At 53.8% G+C, this 21,361-nt stretch overlaps 1 protein-coding gene across 12 annotated transcripts in view; it reads left to right on the top strand.

The window, feature by feature from the left end:
- CACNA1B (calcium voltage-gated channel subunit alpha1 B) overlaps positions 1 to 21,361 on the top strand; it is a 505,489-nt gene that overhangs the window by 227,549 nt on the left and 256,579 nt on the right. For all 12 annotated transcript variants that reach the window (XM_068249170.1, XM_068249175.1, XM_068249173.1 and 9 more), the window contains exon 7: positions 17,486 to 17,589. In XM_068249170.1, coding sequence (XP_068105271.1) covers positions 17,486 to 17,589 — 104 coding nt within the window. The remainder of the gene's footprint in view (positions 1 to 17,485; positions 17,590 to 21,361) is intronic.

Below are 21,361 nucleotides of genomic sequence, written 5' to 3'. Positions count from 1 at the left end.
CTCCTGGTGCATGCGGTCTGTCTGGGATTGGCTGCCCTTGTGTTGCATTTCCCCGCGCAGCTCCTGACGCATGCGGTCTGTCTGGGATTGGCTGCCCTTGTGTTGCATTTCCCCGCACAGCTCCTGACGCATGCGGTCTTTCTGGGATTGGCTGCTCTTGTGTGAGTGTTGCATTTCCCCGCGCACCTCCTGACGCATGCGGTCTGTCTGGGATTGGCTGCCCTTGTGTGAGTGTTGCATTTCCCCGCGCACCTCCTAAAGCATGCGGTCTGTCTGGGATTGGCTGCCCTTGTGTGAGTGTTGCATTTCCCCGTGCAGCTCCTGACGCATGCGGTCTGTCTTGGATTGGCTGCCCTTGTGAGAGTGTTGCATTTCCCCGCGCAGCTCCTGATGCATGCGGTCTGTCTGGGATTGGCTGCCCTTGTGTGAGTGTTGCATTTCCCCGCGCAGCTCCTGACGCATGCGGTCTGTCTGGGATTGGCTGCCCTTGTGTTGCATTTCGCCGCGCAGCTCCTGGTGCATGCGGTCTGTCTGGGATTGGCTGCCCTTGTGTTGCATTTCCCCACACAGCTCCTGACGCATGCGGTCTGTCTGGGATTGGCTGCCCTTGTGTGAGTGTTGCATTTCCCCGCACAGCTCCTGACGCATGCGGTCTGTCTGGGATTGGCTGCCCTTGTGTGAGTGTTGCATTGCCCAGCGCAGCTCCTGACGCATGTGGTCTGTCTGAGATTGGCTGCCCTTGTGTTGCATTTCCCCGCGCAGCTCCTGACGCATGCAGTCTTTCTGGGATTGGCTGCTCTTGTGTGAGTGTTGCATTTCCCCGCGCACCTCCTGACGCATGCGGTCTGTCTGGGATTGGCTGCCCTTGTGTTGCATTTCCCTGCGCAGCTCCTGACGCATGCGGTCTTTCTGGGATTGGCTGCTCTTGTGTGAGTGTTGCATTTCCCCGCGCACCTCCTGACGCATGTGGTCTGTCTGGTATTGGCTGCCCTTGTGTTGCATTTCCCCGCGCAGCTCCTGGTGCATGCGGTCTGTCTGGAATTGGCTGACCTTGTGTGAGTGTTGCATTTCCCCACGCAGCTCCTGACGCATGCGGTCAGTCTGGGATTGGCTGCCCTTGTGTACCATTTCCCCGCGCAGCTCCTGGTGCATACGGTCTGTCTGGGATTGGCTGCCCTTGTGTGAGTGTTGCATTTCCCCGCACAGCTCCTGACACATGCGGTCTGTCTGGGATTGGCTGCCCTTGTGTGAGTGTTGCATTTCCCCGCGCAGCTCCTGACGCATGCGGTCTGTCTGGGATTGGCTGCCCTTGTGTGAGTGTTGCATTTCCCCGTGCAGTTCCTGACGCATGCGGTCTGTCTGGAATTGGCTGCCCTTGTGTGAGTGTTGCATTTCCCCGCGCAGCTCCTGGTGCATGCGGTCTGTCTGGGATTGGCTGCCCTTGTGTGAGTGTTGCATTTCTCCGCGCACCTCCTGACGCATGCGGTCTGTCTGGGATTGGCTGCCCTTGTGTGAGTGTTGCATTTCCCCGCGCAGCTCCTGACGCATGCGGTCTGTCTGGGATTGGCTGCCCTTGTGTGAGTGTTGCATTTCCCCGCGCAGCTCCTGGTGCATGCGGTCTGTCTGGGATTGGCTGCCCTTGTGTGAGTGTTGCATTTCACCGCGCAGCTCCTGGTGCATGCGGTCTGTCTGGGATTGGCTGCCCTTGTGTTAGTGTTGCATTTCCCCGCGCAGCTCCTGACGCATGCGGTCTGTCTGGGATTGGCTGCCCTTGTGTGAGTGTTGCATTTCCCCGCGCAGTTCCTGACGCATGCGGTCTGTCTGGGATTGGCAGCCCTTGTGGGAGTGTTGCATTTCCCCGCACAGCTCCTGACGCATGCGGTCTGTTTGGGATTGGCTGCCCTTGTGGGAGTGTTGCATTTCCCCACGCAGCTCCTGACGCATGCGGTCTGTCTGGGATTGGCTGCCCTTGTGTTGCATTTCCCCACGCAGCTCCTGATGCATGCGGTCTGTCTGGGATTGGCTGCCCTTGTGGGAGTGTTTCATTTCCCCGCGCAGCTCCTGACGCATGCGGTCTGTCAGAGATTGGCTGCCCTTGTGGGAGTGTTGCATTGCCCCATGCAGTTCCTGACGCATGCGGTCTGTCTGGAATTGGCTGCCCTTGTGTGAGTGTTGCATTTCCCCGCACAGCTCCTGATGCATGCGGTCTGTCTGGGATTGGCTGCCCTTGTGTTGCATTTCCCCACGCAGCTCCTGATGCATGCGGTCTGTCTGGGATTGGCTGCCCTTGTGTTGCATTTCCCCGCGCAGCTCCTGACGCATGCGGTCTGTCTGGGATTGGCTGCCCTTGTGTGAGTGTTGCATTTCCCCATGCAGTTCCTGACGCATGCGGTCTGTCTGGGATTGGCTGCCCTTGTGGGAGTGTTGCATTTCCCCGCGCAGCTCCTGACGCATGCGGTCTGTCTGGGATTGGCTGCCCTTGTGTGAGTGTTGCATTTCCCCGCGCAGCTCCTGACGCATGCGGTCTTTCTGGGATTGGCTGCTCTTGTGTGAGTGTTGCATTTCCCCGCGCAGCTCCTGACGGATGCGGTCTGTCTGGGATTGGCTGCCCTTGTGTGAGTGTTGCATTTCCCCGCGCAGCTCCTGACGCATGCGGTCTGTCTGGGATTGGCTGCCCTTGTGGGAGTGTTGCATTTCGCCGCGCAGCTCCTGATGCATGCGGTCTGTCTTGCATTGGCTGCCCTTGTGTTGCATTTCCCCGCACAGCTCCTGACGCATGCGGTCTTTCTGGGATTGGCTGCTCTTGTGTGAGTGTTGCATTTCCCGTGCAGCTCCTGGCGCATGCGGTCTGTCTGGGATTGGCTGCCCTTGTGGGAGTGTTGCATTTTCCCACGCAGCTCCTGACGCATGCGGTCTGTCTGGGATTGGCTGCCCTTGTGTTGCATTTCCCCGCGCAGCTCCTGGTGCATGCGGTCTGTCTGGGATTGGCTGCCCTTGTGTTGCATTTCCCCGCGCAGCTCCTGACGCATGCGGTCTGTCTGGGATTGGCTGCCCTTGTGTTGCATTTCCCCGCACAGCTCCTGACGCATGCGGTCTTTCTGGGATTGGCTGCTCTTGTGTGAGTGTTGCATTTCCCCGCGCACCTCCTGACGCATGCGGTCTGTCTGGGATTGGCTGCCGTTGTGTGAGTGTTGCATTTCCCCGCGCACCTCCTAAAGCATGCGGTCTGTCTGGGATTGGCTGCCCTTGTGTGAGTGTTGCATTTCCCCGTGCAGCTCCTGACGCATGCGGTCTGTCTTGGATTGGCTGCCCTTGTGAGAGTGTTGCATTTCCCCGCGCAGCTCCTGACGCATGCGGTCTGTCTGGGATTGGCTGCCCTTGTGTGAGTGTTGCATTTCACCGCGCAGCTCCTGACGCATGCGGTCTGTCTGGGATTGGCTGCCCTTGTGTTGCATTTCGCCGCGCAGCTCCTGGTGCATGCGGTCTGTCTGGGATTGGCTGCCCTTGTGTTGCATTTCCCCGCACAGCTCCTGACGCATGCGGTCTGTCTGGGATTGGCTGCCCTTGTGTGAGTGTTGCATTTCCCCGCACAGCTCCTGACGCATGCGGTCTGTCTGGGATTGGCTGCCCTTGTGTGAGTGTTGCATTGCCCAGCGCAGCTCCTGACGCATGTGGTCTGTCTGAGATTGGCTGCCCTTGTGTTGCATTTCCCCGCGCAGCTCCTGACGCATGCAGTCTTTCTGGGATTGGCTGCTCTTGTGTGAGTGTTGCATTTCCCCGCGCACCTCCTGACGCATGCGGTCTGTCTGGGATTGGCTGCCCTTGTGTTGCATTTCCCTGCGCAGCTCCTGACGCATGCGGTCTTTCTGGGATTGGCTGCTCTTGTGTGAGTGTTGCATTTCCCCGCGCACCTCCTGACGCATGTGGTCTGTCTGGTATTGGCTGCCCTTGTGTTGCATTTCCCCGCGCAGCTCCTGGTGCATGCGGTCTGTCTGGAATTGGCTGACCTTGTGTGAGTGTTGCATTTCCCCACGCAGCTCCTGACGCATGCGGTCAGTCTGGGATTGGCTGCCCTTGTGTACCATTTCCCCGCGCAGCTCCTGGTGCATACGGTCTGTCTGGGATTGGCTGCCCTTGTGTGAGTGTTGCATTTCCCCGCACAGCTCCTGACACATGCGGTCTGTCTGGGATTGGCTGCCCTTGTGTGAGTGTTGCATTTCCCCGCGCAGCTCCTGACGCATGCGGTCTGTCTGGGATTGGCTGCCCTTGTGTGAGTGTTGCATTTCCCCGTGCAGTTCCTGATGCATGCGGTCTGTCTGGGATTGGCTGCCCTTGTGTGAGTGTTGCATTTCCCCGCGCAGCTCCTGGTGCATGCGGTCTGTCTGGGATTGGCTGCCCTTGTGTGAGTGTTGCATTTCTCCGCGCACCTCCTGACGCATGCGGTCTGTCTGGGATTGGCTGCCCTTGTGTGAGTGTTGCATTTCCCCGCGCAGCTCCTGACGCATGCGGTCTGTCTGGGATTGGCTGCCCTTGTGTGAGTGTTGCATTTCCCCGCGCAGCTCCTGGTGCATGCGGTCTGTCTGGGATTGGCTGCCCTTGTGTGAGTGTTGCATTTCACCGCGCAGCTCCTGGTGCATGCGGTCTGTCTGGGATTGGCTGCCCTTGTGTTAGTGTTGCATTTCCCCGCGCAGCTCCTGACGCATGCGGTCTGTCTGGGATTGGCTGCCCTTGTGTGAGTGTTGCATTTCCCCGCGCAGTTCCTGACGCATGCGGTCTGTCTGGGATTGGCAGCCCTTGTGGGAGTGTTGCATTTCCCCGCACAGCTCCTGACGCATGCGGTCTGTCTGGGATTGGCTGCCCTTGTGGGAGTGTTGCATTTCCCCACGCAGCTCCTGACGCATGCGGTCTGTCTGGGATTGGCTGCCCTTGTGTTGCATTTCCCCACGCAGCTCCTGATGCATGCGGTCTGTCTGGGATTGGCTGCCCTTGTGGGAGTGTTTCATTTCCCCGCGCAGCTCCTGACGCATGCGGTCTGTCAGAGATTGGCTGCCCTTGTGGGAGTGTTGCATTGCCCCATGCAGTTCCTGACGCATGCGGTCTGTCTGGAATTGGCTGCCCTTGTGTGAGTGTTGCATTTCCCCGCACAGCTCCTGATGCATGCGGTCTGTCTGGGATTGGCTGCCCTTGTGTTGCATTTCCCCACGCAGCTCCTGATGCATGCGGTCTGTCTGGGATTGGCTGCCCTTGTGTTGCATTTCCCCGCGCAGCTCCTGACGCATGCGGTCTGTCTGGGATTGGCTGCCCTTGTGTGAGTGTTGCATTTCCCCATGCAGTTCCTGACGCATGCGGTCTGTCTGGGATTGGCTGCCCTTGTGTGAGTGTTGCATTTCCCCATGCAGTTCCTGACGCATGCGGTCTGTCTGGGATTGGCTGCCCTTGTGTCAGTGTTGCATTTCCCCACGCAGCTCCTGACGCATGCGGTCTGTCAGAGATTGGCTGCCCTGGTGTCAGTGTTGCATTTCCCCGCGCAGCTCCTGACGCATGCGGTCTGTCTGGGATTGGCTGCCCTTGTGTTGCATTTCCCCGCGCAGCTCCTGACGCATGCGGTCTGTCTGGGATTGGCTGCTCTTGTGTTGCATTTCCCCGCGCAGCTCCTGACGCATGCGGTCTGTCTGGGATTGGCTGCCCTTGTGTTGCATTTCCCCATGCAGCTCCTGACGCATGCGGTCTGTCTGGGATTGGCTGCCCTTGTGTGAGTGTTGCATTTCCCCGCGCAGCTCCTGACGCATGCGGTCTGTCTGGGATTGGCTGCCCTTGTGGGAGTGTTGCATTTCCCCGCGCAGCTCCTGACGCATGCGGTCTTTCTGGGATTGGCTGCTCTTGTGTGAGTGTTGCATTTCCCCGTGCAGCTCCTGATGCATTCGGTCTATCTGGGATTGGCAGCCTTTGTGTGAGTGTTGCATTTCCCCGTGCAGCTCCTGACGCATGCGATCTGTCTGGGATTGGCTGCCCTTGTGTTGCATTTCCCCATGCAGCTCCTGACGCATGCGGTCTTTCTGGGATTGGCTGCCCTTGTGTGAGTGTTGCATTTCCCCACGCAGCTCCTGATGCATGCGGTCTGTCTGGGATTGGCTGCCCTTGTGGGAGTGTTGCATTTCCCCTCGCAGTTTCTGATGCATGCGGTCTGTCTGGGATTGGCTGCCCTTGTGTTGCATTTCCCCATGCAGCTCCTGACGCATGCGGTCTTTCTGGGATTGGCTTCCCTTGTGTGAGTGTTGCATTTCCCCGCGCAGCTCCTGAGGCATGCGGTCTGTCTGGGATTGGCTGCCCTTGTGGGAGTGTTGCATTTCCCCACGCAGCTCCTGACGCATGCGGTCTGTCTGGGATTGGCTGCCCTTGTGGGAGTGTTGCATTTCCCCACGCAGCTCCTGACGCATGCGGTCTGTCTGGGATTGGCTTCCCTTGTGTGAGTGTTGCATTTCCCCACGCAGCTCCTGACGCATGCGGTCTGTCTGGGATTGGCTGCCCTTGTGGGAGTGTTGCATTTCCCCACGCAGCTCCTGACGCATGCGGTCTGTCTGGGATTGGCTGCCCTTGTGGGAGTGTTGCATTTCCCCACGCAGCTCCTGACGCATGCGGTCTGTCTGGGATTGACTGCCCTTGTGGGAGTGTTGCATTTCCCCACGCAGCTCCTGACGCATTCGGTCTGTCTGGGATTGGCTGCCCTTGTGGGAGTGTTGCATTTCCCCACGCAGTTTCTGACGCATGCGGTCTGTCTGGCACGCCGTGTTCTGGGCAGGGTAAATTGCTTGTTCGGTGACTGAAGTATCTAATGGAAAGGTTGGGGGTGACATGGCGCACTGCGAGAGCACAAATCTATATTCATGGTTGGTGGCCGCGGATCCTTTGGACATGAGGGAGAGCGAGGACAGCGTCACACCGGCTATATTCTCTTTACTCGCTGGCAAAATGAACAATATACGTCATTTCTCGTCTTCTGTCTGCGTTTTCTCAGGGATGTCACTGAGCGTCTGCAGACTGGAGAAATAATGGCAGAACACACACACACCATACCCTTTTTAAAGAATTGTTCAATTTAAGAATTGCAATCAATTTTTCTGACTCATTGTAACATTCCAAAAATATGACTAATGTACCACACACCTATGTTCAATTTTTCCCGAATTATGATAAAAATGGTTGGAAACTCTGAGAAACTTGCTAGGGTGAGTATATTAATAAACTGACAATCTAACACACACCATACAATCTGTAGAATGATTGAAGAAAAATATCTGGCATTCCCGATCGATAAAAATCGAAGAAAATGGGAAATCTGATCGGATTTTTCAGTCGAATGAAAAAAAAGCTTTCTATTTTTTCGGGAGATCGTTTTTATCAAATTGCCGTAAAATCGGATCATTTTATTGTATCGTGTGTGGCCACCCTAAGCCTCATTCCCCCCTGCCTTCTAATCCACTTTAGCCTAACCCCTCCCCTGCCTGCTAACCCGCCTTAGCCTAACCCCTCCCCTGCCTTCTAATCCACCTTAGCCTAACCCCTCCCTGCCTGCTAACCCACCTTAGCCTAACCCTTCCCCTGCCTGCTAACCCACCTCAGCCTAACCCCTCCCCTGCCTGCTAACCCACCTCAGCCTAACCCCTCCCCTGCCTGCTAACCCACCTTAGCCTAACCCCTCCCCTGCCTTCTACCCCACCTCAGCCTAACCCCTCCCCTGCCTGCTAACCCACCTCAGCCTAACCCCTCCCCTGCCTGCTAACCCACTTTAGCCTAATCCCTCCCTGCCTGCTAACCCGCCTTAGCCTAATCCCTCCCCTGCCTGCTAACCCACCTTAGCCTAACCCCTCCCTGCCTGCTAACCCACCTCAGCCTAACCCCCTCCCCTGCCTGCTAACCCACCTTAGCCTAACCCCTCCCTGCCTGCTAACCCACCTTAGCTTTACCCCTCCCCTGCCTGCTAACCCGCCTTAGCCTAACCCCTCCCTGCCTGCTAACCTGCCTTAGCCTTTCCACTCCCTGCCTGCTAACCCACCTTAGTCTAACCCCCTCCCCTGCCTGCTAACCCACCTTACCCTAACCCCTCCCCTGCCTGCTAACCCACCTTAGCCTAACCCCTCCCTGCCTGCTAACCCACCTTAGCCTAACCCCTCCCCTGCCTGCTAACCCACCTTAGCCTTACCCCTCCCTGCCTGCTAACCCACCTTAGCCTAACCCCTCCCCTGTCTGCTAACCCGCCTTAGCCTAACCCCTCCCCTGCCTGCTAACCCACCTTAGCCTAAGCCCTCCCCTGCCTGCTAACCCACCTTAGCCTAACCCCTCCCCTGCCTGCTAACCCACCTTAGCCTTACCCCTCCCTGCCTGCTAACCCGCCTTAGCCTAACCCCTCCCCTGCCTGCTAACCCACCTTAGCCTAACCACTCCCTGCCTGCTAACCCGCCTTAGCCTAACCCCTCCCCTGCCTGCTAACCCACCTTAGCCTAACCCCTCCCCTGCCTGCTAACCCACCTTAGCCTTACCCCTCCCTGCCTGCTAACCCGCCTTAGCCTAACCCCTCCCCTGCCTGCTAACCCACCTCAGCCTAACCCCTCCCCTGCCTGCTAACCCACCTTAGCCTAACCCCTCCCCTGCCTGCTAACCCACCTCAGCCTAACCCCTCCCCTGCCTGCTAACCCACCTTAGCCTAACCCCTCCCCTGCCTCCTAACCCACCTCAGCCTAACCCCTCCCCTGCCTGCTAACCCACTTTAGCCTAATCCCTCCCTGCCTGCTAACCCACCTTAGCCTAACCCCTCCCCTGCCTGCTAACCCACTTTAGCCTAATCCCTCCCAGCCTGCTAACCCGCCTTAGCCTAATCCCTCCCCTGCCTGCTAACCCACCTTAGCCTTACCCCTCCCTGCCAGCTAACCCACCTTAGCCTAACCCCTCCCCTGCCTTCTAATCCACCTTAGTCTTACCCCTCCCTGCCTGCTAACCCACCTTAGCCTAGCCCCTCCACTGCCTGCTAACCCACCTCAGTCTAACCCCTCCCCTGCCTTCTAATCCACCTTAGTCTTACCCCTCCCTGCCTGCTAACCCACCTCAGCCTAACCCCTCCCCTGCCTGCTAACCCACCTTAGCCTAACCCCTCCCCTGCCTGCTAACCCACCTTAGCCTAATCCCTCCCCTGCCTGCTAACCCGCCTTAGCCTAACCCCTCCCCTGCCTGCTAAACCACCTTAGCCTAACCCCTCCCCTGCCTGCTAACCCACCTTAGCCTAATCCCTCCCCTGCCTGCTAACCCGCCTTAGCCTAATCCCTCCCCTGCCTGCTAACCCGCCTTAGTCTAACCCCTCCCTGCCTGCTAACCCACCTTAGCCTAACCCCTCCCCTGCCTGCTAACCCACCTTAGCCTAATCCCTCCCCTGCCTGCTAACCCACCTTAGCCTAACCCCTCCATGCCTGCTAACCCACCTTAGCCTAATCCCTCCCCTGCCTGCTAACCCGCCTGATGGCTGTTTGGGGGGGATTTATTGATGGCTGGTCGGGGGGTAGGGTGGGGGGGGGGGTGAATATGCTCTCGGCTGGTGGGGGGGGGGTGGGGGATTTACTGATGGCTGGTCGGGGGGGGGGGGGCAGATTTACTGACGGCTGGTTGGGGGGTCTTTCTCATCTCTCAGATCTCTCAGCAGCCGGCAGTATTGTGGTTCTGAGCGGAATCAGTCGAGCAGTAGAAATTGCAGCATCTATTCTACATAGTGATGCAGAACAGGCTGGAGGCTGCTGTCACACGCACTTATCATACGGTACGCACAGCAACCGCATATTGCACACGCACGGGCATCGCATATTGCACACGCCACACGCACAGGTACCGCATATGGCACACATCAGCACGCACGTGCACCTCATATCACATACACCACATGGACAGGCAGGGCATATCGCACATGCCACACGCACAGGTACCGCATATCGCACATGCCACACGCACAGGTACCGCATATTGCACACGCCACACGCACAGGTACCGCATATTGCACACGCCACACGCACAGGCGCCGCATATGGCACACGTCAGCACGCACGTGCACCTTATATCGCATACACCACATGCACAGGCTGGGCATATCGCACATGCCACACGCACAGCAACCACATATCGCACACGCACGGGCATCGCATATTGCACACGCCACACGCACAGGCGCCGCATATGGCACACATCAGCACGCACGTGCACCTCATATCACATACACCACATGGACAGGCAGGGCATATCGCACATGCCACACGCACAGGTACCGCATATCGCACATGCCACACGCACAGGTACCGCATATTGCACACGCCACACGCACAGGTACCGCATATTGCACACGCCACACGCACAGGCGCCGCATATGGCACACGTCAGCACGCACGTGCACGTTATATCGCATACACCACATGGACAGGCAGGGCATATCGCACATGCCACACGCACAGGTACCGCATATCGCACATGCCACACGCACAGGTACCGCATATCGCACATGCCACACGCACAGGTACCGCATATCGCACATGCCACACGCACAGGTACCGCATATCGCACATGCCACATGCACATGCACTGCATATTGCACACACCAGCACGTAGGGGCACAGTATATCGCACTAGTCACATGCACGGGCACAGCATATCGCACACGCCAGTAGGGTCCTTTATCTCCCGCTAAGTCATTGCGTTTTGTCCCTGTGCCAGTGTGGAGCACCCCCAGTTGCGCTGGTTCCGGAAATATACAGTATACACAATGGGGTGTTCTATGAACAAATGTATTCTCTTATTTATTCTGCATTCACAATGTCTTCAAATTGCGGACAAGACGTAAAGGTACAAATTCAGAGTTCCAGTTCATATAAAAGGCTGCCTGTCATGTTTCACAGCCAAAAGCCGCTTCCTCAGAGGCACACCGCATACAAACATCAAAAGAGCCAACAAGAAGTACCTCCGCAATCTGACGTGCATACAGAAATTGTGCTCAGCGACGACTCCATATCAGATGGACTGCAAGAGACGCTGTCTGTCCCCCCACCTGGAAATATGGCATATGAATGTATTGTGGGATCCAGCGGTGCTCGGGGTCTGCACACTGGCACAGAGGTAGCTGGAGGGTATACTCTCACCTCAGAACTTGGGGTGTGTTGGAGGTGCAAAGTGACGGTTGTTAGGGGCTGAGCAGTGTGTTGCCAGAGTAACCGGTGTGACATTTACAGTAGTGGTTGTTAGGGGAGGAGCAGTGTGTTGCAAGAGTAACCGGTGTAGCCGGTGTGACATTCACAGTGACGGTTGTTAGGGAAGGGGCAGTGTATTGCCACAGTGACCGGAGTGGCTAGTGTGACATTTACAGTAGTGGTTGTTAGGGAAGGAACAGTGTGTTGCCAGAGTAACCGGAGTGGCCAGTGTGACATACACAGTAGTGGTTGTTAGGGGTGAAGAAGTGTGTTGCCAGTGTGACATTCACAGTGACGGTTGTTAGGGAAGGAGCAGTGTGTTGCCAGAGTAACTGGAGTGGCCAGTGTGACGTACACAGTAATGGTTGTTAGGGGCGGAGTAGTGTGTGGCCAGTGTGACATACACAGTAGTGGTTGTTAGGGGTGGAGAAGTCTGTTGCCAGGCGACAGTCAGAGGTTGCCGTGGCGTAAGAAGCGCAGTTGTGAGTCTCCGCGAGTGAGGATGTGGCGCCGCTCTCAGAGATTGTAGTAGATTTCGTGTCAGTCGCTGGCGGTTCGCGGCGAGGTGGCGGCAGACTTGAGAAATGATAACACCTCCATTCACTCACGGGAAAGACGTGTAAATATTGCAGAGACGCTGTTTCATCAGCCTGGCAATGTGGGGGAGGGGGTCTCAGCAACGTGTGCGCCGGGGAAACGCTTCCCCGGAAATCAGGATCCTGCCTCACATATTCCTGATAAACACGGTTATGGTAACACTGCAGCCTCGTTCACACCGGGGTACAGAATTGTCGGACGACGCATTGTCACGATATCGTTCAAACGAACGATCTATGACAGATCACTTCAGCAGATAATCGTTCAAGGTCATACGTCCAGAAGGCCTGTCGCTCGCCCCGCACCATTCAACCAGCAGATCGTTTACCGTATTGCCCCTCCACACATCACATCGTGTGGATAGCTCGGCAGAGAGATCGTGAAACGATTGGTCGATTCACACAATCTGTCTTTCTGTGTGTACATAGCCCAAATGAGGCAAATTCCCCCCGTGATCAGGAGGATCCAGGAATATAAACAGTACATAGAAGTGCTGCGCAGAATATCAAACGTTCTACTTCAGTCCAGAGTGCTCCTCTCCTCACTGGATACAGCAGGTCACTCAGGGGTAATCATGTGACGTGTGAAGTGGTGACGATTCTGGATCAGGCAGCGGAGGCCTCAGCTAATAACCGAGTGTTGCCATGTTGATTTAATGCTGGGTACACACAATACAACTTCCCATTCAATCAATGGGATCAAACCAATTATTTCCGACATGCCCGATTGGCTCCCGGTCGATAAGGGCATTGATTTTGGGAAGGTACCATCATTATTGATAAGGAGCAGTTTGGACCTGTACACGCGATGCACCTACCTGTCACATTATCCATCGTTCGAACAGGAAATTGCATGGTGTGTATCAGGTATCAGATTACCCATCGATATAACAGAAATTGCACGGTGTGTATCAGATATCAGATTACCCATCGCTCTAACAGGAAATTGCATGTTGTGTATCAGGTATCAGATTCCCCATCGATCTAACAGGAAATTGCATGGTGTGTATCCGGTATCAAATTACCCATCAATCTAATAGGAAATTGCATGGTGTGTATCAGGTATCAGATTTCCCGTCGATCTAACAGGAAATTGCATGGTGTGTATCAGGTATCAGATTACACGTCAATCTAACAGGAAATTGCATGGTGTGTATCAGATTACCCATCGATCTAACAGGAAATTGCATGGTGTGTATCAGGTGTCAGATTACCCGTCGATCTAACAGAAAATTGTATGGTGTGTATCGGGTATCAGATTACCTGTCGATCTAACAGGAAATTGCATAGTGTGTATCAGGTATCAGATTTCCCGTCGATCTAACAGGAAATTGCATGGTGTGTATCAGGTATCAGATTACACGTCAATCTAACAGGAAATTGCATGGTGTGTATCAGATTACCCATCGATCTAACAGGAAATTGCATGGTGTGTATCAGGTGTCAGATTACCCGTCGATCTAACAGAAAATTGTATGGTGTGTATCGGGTATCAGATTACCTGTCGATCTAACAGGAAATTGCATAGTGTGTATCAGGTATCAGATTTTCCATCGATCTAACAGGAAATGGCATGGTGTGTATCAGGTATCAGATTACCCGTCGATCTAACAGGAAATTGCATGGTGTGTATCAGGTATCAGATTACACGTCAATCTAACAGGAAATTGCACGGTGTGTATCAGGTATCAGATTACACGTCAATCTAACAGGAAATTGCATGGTGTGTATCAGATTGCCCATCGATCTAACAGGGAATTACATGGTGTGTATCAGGTATCAGATTACCTGTCAATCTAACAGGAAATTGCATGGTGTGTATCAGGTATCAGATTTTCCATCGATCTAACAGGAAATGGCATGGTGTGTATCAGGTATCAGATTACCCGTCGATCTAACAGGAAATTGCATGGTGTGTATCAGGTATCAGATTACACGTCAATCTAACAGGAAATTGCACGGTGTGTATCAGGTATCAGATTACACGTCAATCTAACAGGAAATTGCACGGTGTGTATCAGGTATCAGATTACACGTCAATCTAACAGGAAATTGCATGGTGTGTATCAGGTATCAGATTACCCGTCGATCTAACAGGAAATGGCATGGTGTGTATCAGGTATCAGATTACCCGTTGATCTAACAGGGAATTGCATGGTGTGTATCAGGTATCAGATTACACGTCAATCTAACAGGAAATTGCACGGTGTGTATCAGGTATCAGATTACACGTCAATCTAACAGGAAATTGCATGGTGTGTATCAGGTATCAGATTACCCGTCGATCTAACAGGAAATGGCATGGTGTGTATCAGGTATCAGATTACCCGTCGATCTAACAGGAAATGGCATGGTGTGTATCAGGTATCAGATTACCCGTCGATCTAACAGGAAATGGCATGGTGTGTATCAGGGATCAGATTACCCGTCAATCTAACAGGAAATTGTTTTGTAAGCCCCATCCACTCCATACAATTTTTTGTGCGATTCGATTCAATTCGATTCATTGATTCAATCCGACATATCCGATCGGTATTCAATTTGATTCATTTTTCATTGTTCTCTCGGATTGAATCGAATCAATGAATCAAATCGAATTGAATCGAATTGCCCAAAAAATTGTATGGTGTAGATGGGGCTTTAATGCTGGGAATACACGGCTCGATTTTCCGCAGGCAATTCTCTTATCTTCAGCTCGTTTTTTTTAATCTTTTTTCATTGTCCTCCTCAATCCGGAATCGAGCGGGGAAACGATCGGGCCGGAGATCGGACATGTCGGAAATTATCTATCCAGCCATCGTAATGGTTCAGAATCTTACCGTGTATTCCCAGCATAAGATGGGATAACCCTCCTGATGCTGCTCTCTAACCTCATCTTGTGATTACAGCAGATCTCTGATGGAGGATAAGCGGCACACAGACTCCATGCTTTGCTTTCTCTCAGGAACACACACTTCTCTTTTCTTTTTTCTCTGCTTTCTGAATAAACTTTATTTATCACTTCCTGGTTAACAGACAGACAACAGTGTCACATGACTCTAGATCAGCGGATCAGCTGTATAAGGGCAATCGTCATATATCCTAACACCGGGGAACTCTGAGTACCGCATGTAGCGCTGTGGCAGTTCTCTCGGTCAGGGCTGCTCATAAGCCGGTGTGGATAGGTGCACAGCTATTTACAGAGCAGTTCTCGGTGTGAAAGGAAGTATCGCTAAGTCACACAGATCAGCATAATTACTGTGTATTTTTGCCGTGCTCAGCCAGGTGTGTAAATACCTTTGACGGACGTCGCCTGTCGGGTATCAGTAGCTGATCCCTTTGTGGGACACCGCTGGGCCAGGCTGCACACGTCTCAGCGGTGTAGCTGATGATGCGCTGTATTGCTATTCGGGGGGCCCCCGTATGGAGGGACAACGAGCAGCGCGTGCGCCATGTCACACGGGGGGCGGAAAAGATGGGCGTACATTGGGAATGGCGGGGTATTAGCACCGCTGGGGGTGAGTAGATCTGCCGGACGGATGGCTGGCAGTCGGGTTGAGAGGTTACCGTACACACTCCTGCTTATCGGCTAAGGCACACGGCTTAAGAGGTGACCGTACACACTCCTGCTTATCGGCTGAGGCGCGCGGCTTGTGAGGTCACCGTGCACACGCCTGCTTATCGGCTGAGGCACGCGGCTTGAGAGGTGACCGTACGCACGCCTGCTTATCGGCTGAGGCGTGCGGCTTGTGAGGTCACTGTACACGCACCTGCTTATCGGCTGAGGCGTGCGGCTTGTGAGGTCACTGTACACGCGCCTGCTTATCGGATGAGGCGTGCGGCTTGTGAGGTCACCGTACACGCGCCTGCTTATCGGCTGAGGCGCGCGGCTTGTGAGGTCACTGTACACACGCCTGCTTATCAGCTGAGGTGCATGGCTTGTGAGGTCACCGTGCACACGCCTGCTTATCGGCTGAGGCGTGCGGCTTGTGAGGTCACTGTACACGCGCCTGCTTATCGGATGAGGCGTGCGGCTTGTGAGGTCACCGTACACGCGCCTGCTTATCGGCTGAGGCGCGCGGCTTGTGAGGTCACTGTACACACGCCTGCTTATCGGCTGAAGTGCATGGCTTGTGAGGTCACCGTACACGCGCCTGCTTATCGGCTGAGACGTGCGGCTTGTGAGGTCACTGTACACGCGCCTGCTTATCGGCTGAGACGTGCGGCTTGTGAGGTCACTGTACACGCGCCTGTTTTATCGGCTGAGGCGCGCGGCTTGTGAGGTCACCGTACACGCGCCTGCTTATTGGCTGAGGCGTGCGGCTTGTGAGGTCACCGTGCACACGCCGCTTATCGGCTGAGGCACGCGGCTTGAGAGGTCACTGTACACGCGCCTACTTATCAACTGAGACGTGTGGCTTGTGAGGTCACTGTACACGCGCCTGCTTATCGGCTGAGGCGTGCGGCTTGTGAGGTCACTGTACACGTGCCTGCTTATCGGCTGAGGCGCGCGGCTTGTGAGGTCACCGTGCACACGCCTGCTTATCGGCTGAGGCACGCGGCTTGAGAGGTGACCGTACGCACGCCTGCTTATCGGCTGAGGCGTGCGGCTTGTGAGGTCACTGTACACGCGCCTGCTTATCGGCTGAGGCGTGCGGCTTGTGAGGTCACTGTACACGCGCCTGCTTATTGGCTGAGGCGTGCGGCTTGTGAGGTCACCGTGCACACGCCACTTATCGGCTGAGGCACGCGGCTTGAGAGGTGACCGTACGCACGCCTGCTTATCGGCTGAGGAGTGCGGCTTGTGAGGTCACTGTACACGCGCCTGCTTATCAGCTGAGACGTGCGGCTTGTGAGGTCACTGTACACGCGCCTGCTTATCGGCTGAGGCGTGCGGCTTGTGAGGTCACTGTACACGCGCCTGCTTATCGGCTGAGGCGCGCGGCTTGTGAGGTCACTGTACATGCGCCTGCTTATCGGCTGAGGCGTGCGGCTTGTGAGGTCACTGTACACGCGCCTGCTTATGGGCTGAGGCATGCGGCTTGTGAGGTCACCGTACACGCGCCTGCTTATCGGCTGAGGCGCGCGGCTTGAGAGGTCACGGTACACACGCCTGCTTATCAGCTGAGGCGTGCCTTTCATTTTACTTTGTACTCTTCTTAGATAAATATTTACAGATATTGGCCTTGTGCAGTAAAGTGCGGGAAAAAAATAAAAATATATATATATAGTATATATGTATGTTTGTATATGATGCCCCCTCTGCTGCTTCTCTGGGGGGCACAGAGGAGAGACATAGGTGACTCAAAGGGGGACACTGGAGGCACAGAGGGTCACAGAGGAGGTACAGGGGACACAGGTGACACAGAGGGGGACACTGGAGGCACAGAGGGTCACAGAGGAGGTACAGGGGGCAGAGGTGACACAGAGGGGGACACTGGAGGCACAGGGGGGCACAGAGGAGGTACAGGTGACAGAGATGGCACAGCGTTCCGACTTAAGAACAGATTCAGGTTAAGAACGAACCTACAGTCCATATCTTGTTCGTTAAACGGGGACTACCTGTATATATTTGTATATAATGCCCCCTCCGCTGCGTCTGCCTCAGTGTCTCGTGGTTTATATGTCTATATATATTTGTATATAATGCCCCCTCCGCTGCTTCTGCCTCAGTGTCTCGTGGTTTGTTTCTTGCAGACAAATGACGCCGTGGGAGCGATGTGGAACTGGCTCTACTTTATCCCTCTGATCATCGTGGGCTCTTTCTTCATGCTGAACCTGGTTCTGGGGGTCCTGTCAGGGTGAGCCCTAATAACTGTGCCTTTTATTCTATGTCTGTCTTCTGTGTTCAGAGTTCAGTGTCTTATGTTATGATGATGACAAGCCGAGCAACCATATCATTGCCACGTCCACCCACCACGTCCAGCTGCCACGTCCAGCCATCACACCCAGCCGCAATGTCCGGTGCCTACATCCAGGTGCCACATCCAACCCCCACCATGTCCAGCCGCTACGTCCAGCCCTGCCATCCTGCCACTACGTCCAGCCCTGACACCCTGCCGCCACGTCCAGCCCTGCCATCCTGCCGCCACGTCCAGCCCTGCCATCCTGCCGCCACGTCCAGCCCTGCCATCCTGCCGCCACGTCCAGCCCTGCCATCCTGCCGCCACGTCCAGCCCTGCCATCCTGCCGCACGTCCAGCCCTGCCATCCTGCCGCCACGTCCAGCCCTGCCATCCTGCCGCCACGTCCAGCCCTGCCATCCTGCTGCCACGTCCAGCCCTGACTTCCACTCACCACTAGAAATGTCCCGAACGGTTCGCCGGAGAACGGTTCCAGGCGAACTTCGGTGGTTCGCGTTCGCCTGCCAAAGGCGAACTTTCCCGGAAGTTCGATTCGCCCCATAATGCTCTATTGAGCAAATTTGACCCTCTGCATCACAGTCAGCAGGTACATTGTTGCCAATCAGACTGCACTCACTGCTGGAGCCCCACCCCCCTTATACAAGGCCCTTGAGCCATTTGACTCACTCCTCTGCCTATACTAATTAGTTAAGGGACAGCTGCTACACACACTCTGCTAGGGATATTTTAATTAGCCTCTTGTGGGCTTCTCCTCCCTCCCCTTCTACCCATTCCCTCCTACCAGAGGGAGGAGGGTCTCATCTGCCAGGGGATTCCAGTATTTCAAAAACCAGCTTACATACCGTGGCTGGGATTTGAACCCAGGTCTCAGTGTATGGTAAGTAACTAACATATCCATTATACCACCAACACTACTAGCTGAAACTAACCCTGGTCTCCTGTGTCAGAGGCAGAGCCCTTAACCATGGCACCATCCAGCCACTGCTTACAGATATGTAGCCAGGCATGGCCTTGCCTTGTGTGTTCAACAGTTGTCCAAAGAGAACCTCAGATAGCCAGGTAGATTCATATCTCTCTCTCTCTCTCTCTCTCTCTAGTAGGGATGGTCACTGCTTTCCGCGGAATTGTATTTTTGCGCATAAATGGATTGAGCATAAATGGTACATGCTAGGCTGGCTTCAGCATGTAGTGTTGGTGAGAGAGAGAGAGAGAGAGAGATGAATCTACCTGGCTATCTGGGGTTCTCTTTGGACAACTGTTGAACACAAAAGGCAAGGCCATGCCTGGCTACATGTCTGTAAGCAGTGGCTGGATGGTATAATGGTTAAGGGCTCTGCCTCTGACACAGGAGACCAGAGTTCAAATCTCAGCTCTGTCTGTTCAGTAAGCCAGCACCTATTCAGTAGGAGACCTTAGGCAAGTCTTCCTAACACTGCTATCTTGTCTAATTTTTCTCTTGACAACTGTTGAACACAAAAGGCAAGGCCATGCCTGGCTACATATCCTTAAGCAGTGGCTGGATGGTGTAATGGTTAAGGGCTCTGCCTCTGACACAGGAGACCAGGGTTAGAATCTTGGCGCTGTATGCTCAGTAAGCCAGCACCTATTCAGTAGGAGACCTTAGGCAAGTCTTCCTAACACTGCTACTGCCTATAGAGCGTGCCCTAGTGGCTGCAGCTCTGGCGCTTTGAGTCTGCCTGGAGAAAAGTGTGGTATAAATGTTGTCTTGTCTAATTTTTCTTTTGAATTGAGCATAAATGGTACATGCTAGGCTAGCTTCAGCTAGAAGTGTTGGTGGTATAATGGATATAGCAAAGAAATGAACAGCGCTACTTAAAAACAGATGAGTGCTTACCTGCAAAAAAGTGCACACCCCACTCATGGGATTCAAATACACAATGAGCACACACATGACCTGTCTACCACTTGGAGGATGTTAGTTTCACTAACAATTTGCAATTTGTTAGGTACTTGTCCCTCCCACTGTCGTAGAAGTCTTTCCTCCATGGGAGGGGACCTAACACTAACTAAAACCTACCTATGCATATGCATAGCCTGGGCGCGCTACCAGTAAATTTAAATTTAAGAATTGCGCAGAAAAAGTGGGATCAGCGCATCACCAGGCCGCCTCTGGATGGCCTCAGCTCAGAGATGCGCTGAGCCCCCCCAGGAACTACAAAACGCACCTTGAACCCAAACAGAGGCTCTGCATATACACCAAAGAAAAACTATCAAGTGGGAGCAGCTGACCAGAATTAAATCAAACATAGCAAAGAAATGAACAGCGCTACTTAAAAACAGATGAGTGCTTACCTGCAAAAAAGTGCACACCCCACTCATGGGATTCAAATACACAATGAGCACACACATGACCTGTCTACCACTTGGAGGATGTTAGTTTCACTAACAATTTGCAATTTGTTAGGTACTTGTCCCTCCCACTGTCGTAGAAGTCTTTCCTCCATGGGAGGGGACCTAACACTAGGTAGTTAGGTCGTAGAAGTCTTTCCTCCATGGGAGGGGACCTAACACTAGGTAGTGTTAGGTCCCCTCCCATGGAGGAAAGACTTCTACGACAGTGGGAGGGACAAGTACCTAACAAATTGCAAATTGTTAGTGAAACTAACATCCTCCAAGTGGTAGACAGGTCATGTGTGTGCTCATTGTGTATTTGAATCCCATGAGTGGGGTGTGCACTTTTTTGCAGGTAAGCACTCATCTGTTTTTAAGTAGCGCTGTTCATTTCTTTGCTATGTTTGATTTAATTCTGGTCAGCTGCTCCCACTTGATAGTTTTTCTTTGGTGTATATGCAGAGCCTCTGTTTGGGTTCAAGGTGCGTTTTGTAGTTCCTGGGGGGGCTCAGCGCATCTCTGAGCTGAGGCCATCCAGAGGCGGCCTGGTGATGCGCTGATCCCACTTTTTCTGCGGTATAATGGATATGTTAGTTACCTACCATACACTGAGACCTGGGTTCAATCCCCAGCCACGGTATGAAAGCTGGCTTTTGAAATACTGGAATTCCCTGGCAGATGAGACCCTCCTCCCTCCGGTAGAAGGGTGGAAGGGAGGAGGGTGGAGGGAGGAGGGAGGAGGGTGGAGGGTGAAGGGAGGAGGGTGCTCCAGGTATTAGAACCCTTGAAACATGTTTTCTATCATTTTTTTAGCCAGTAGAAATTTTTGTAAATTTAAAAGTTTGCATCCCCATTGAAGTCTATTGCGGTTTTTCACGAACCGAACTCTCCGCAGAGGTTCGCGAACCGAAAATCGGAGGTTCGCGACATCTTTACTCACCACCATGCCCAGCCACCTGTGACCGTATCAGAAGCACAGCACCCACAGACATGAATTTCCCCCCCATCTGTCTGCAGGATGACACAGAAGCCATGGGCCCTAGTGCAGATTTTACACTCTGACCCCAGAAGCAGAATTTCGCAGTGAGGATCCAGCACAACGATTATTAGCAGCAGAATCAGTATTTATGTATTTATATTCTGTACAGCGCTGCGGAAGATGTCGGCGATATATAAATAGTAAATATTGGCAATGTATTGAGCCCCTTCACTACTGATATAATAGCTAAAGGGAGCTATTGATTGTACGAATCACAGAGTTCTTCTTTAACTACTTCCCTACTGAGGTCATTTTCACAGCTCAGCTCTGATTATTTGTCAATAACTTTGTCAATAATTATCACAACTAAATGATCTAT

The sequence above is a fragment of the Hyperolius riggenbachi genome, chromosome 8 (genome assembly GCF_040937935.1).
Source record: "Hyperolius riggenbachi isolate aHypRig1 chromosome 8, aHypRig1.pri, whole genome shotgun sequence".
NCBI lineage: Eukaryota > Metazoa > Chordata > Amphibia > Anura > Hyperoliidae > Hyperolius > Hyperolius riggenbachi.
Note: the sequence above shows the minus strand (reverse complement) of the source record. Positions and strands in the feature narration are given on the sequence as shown.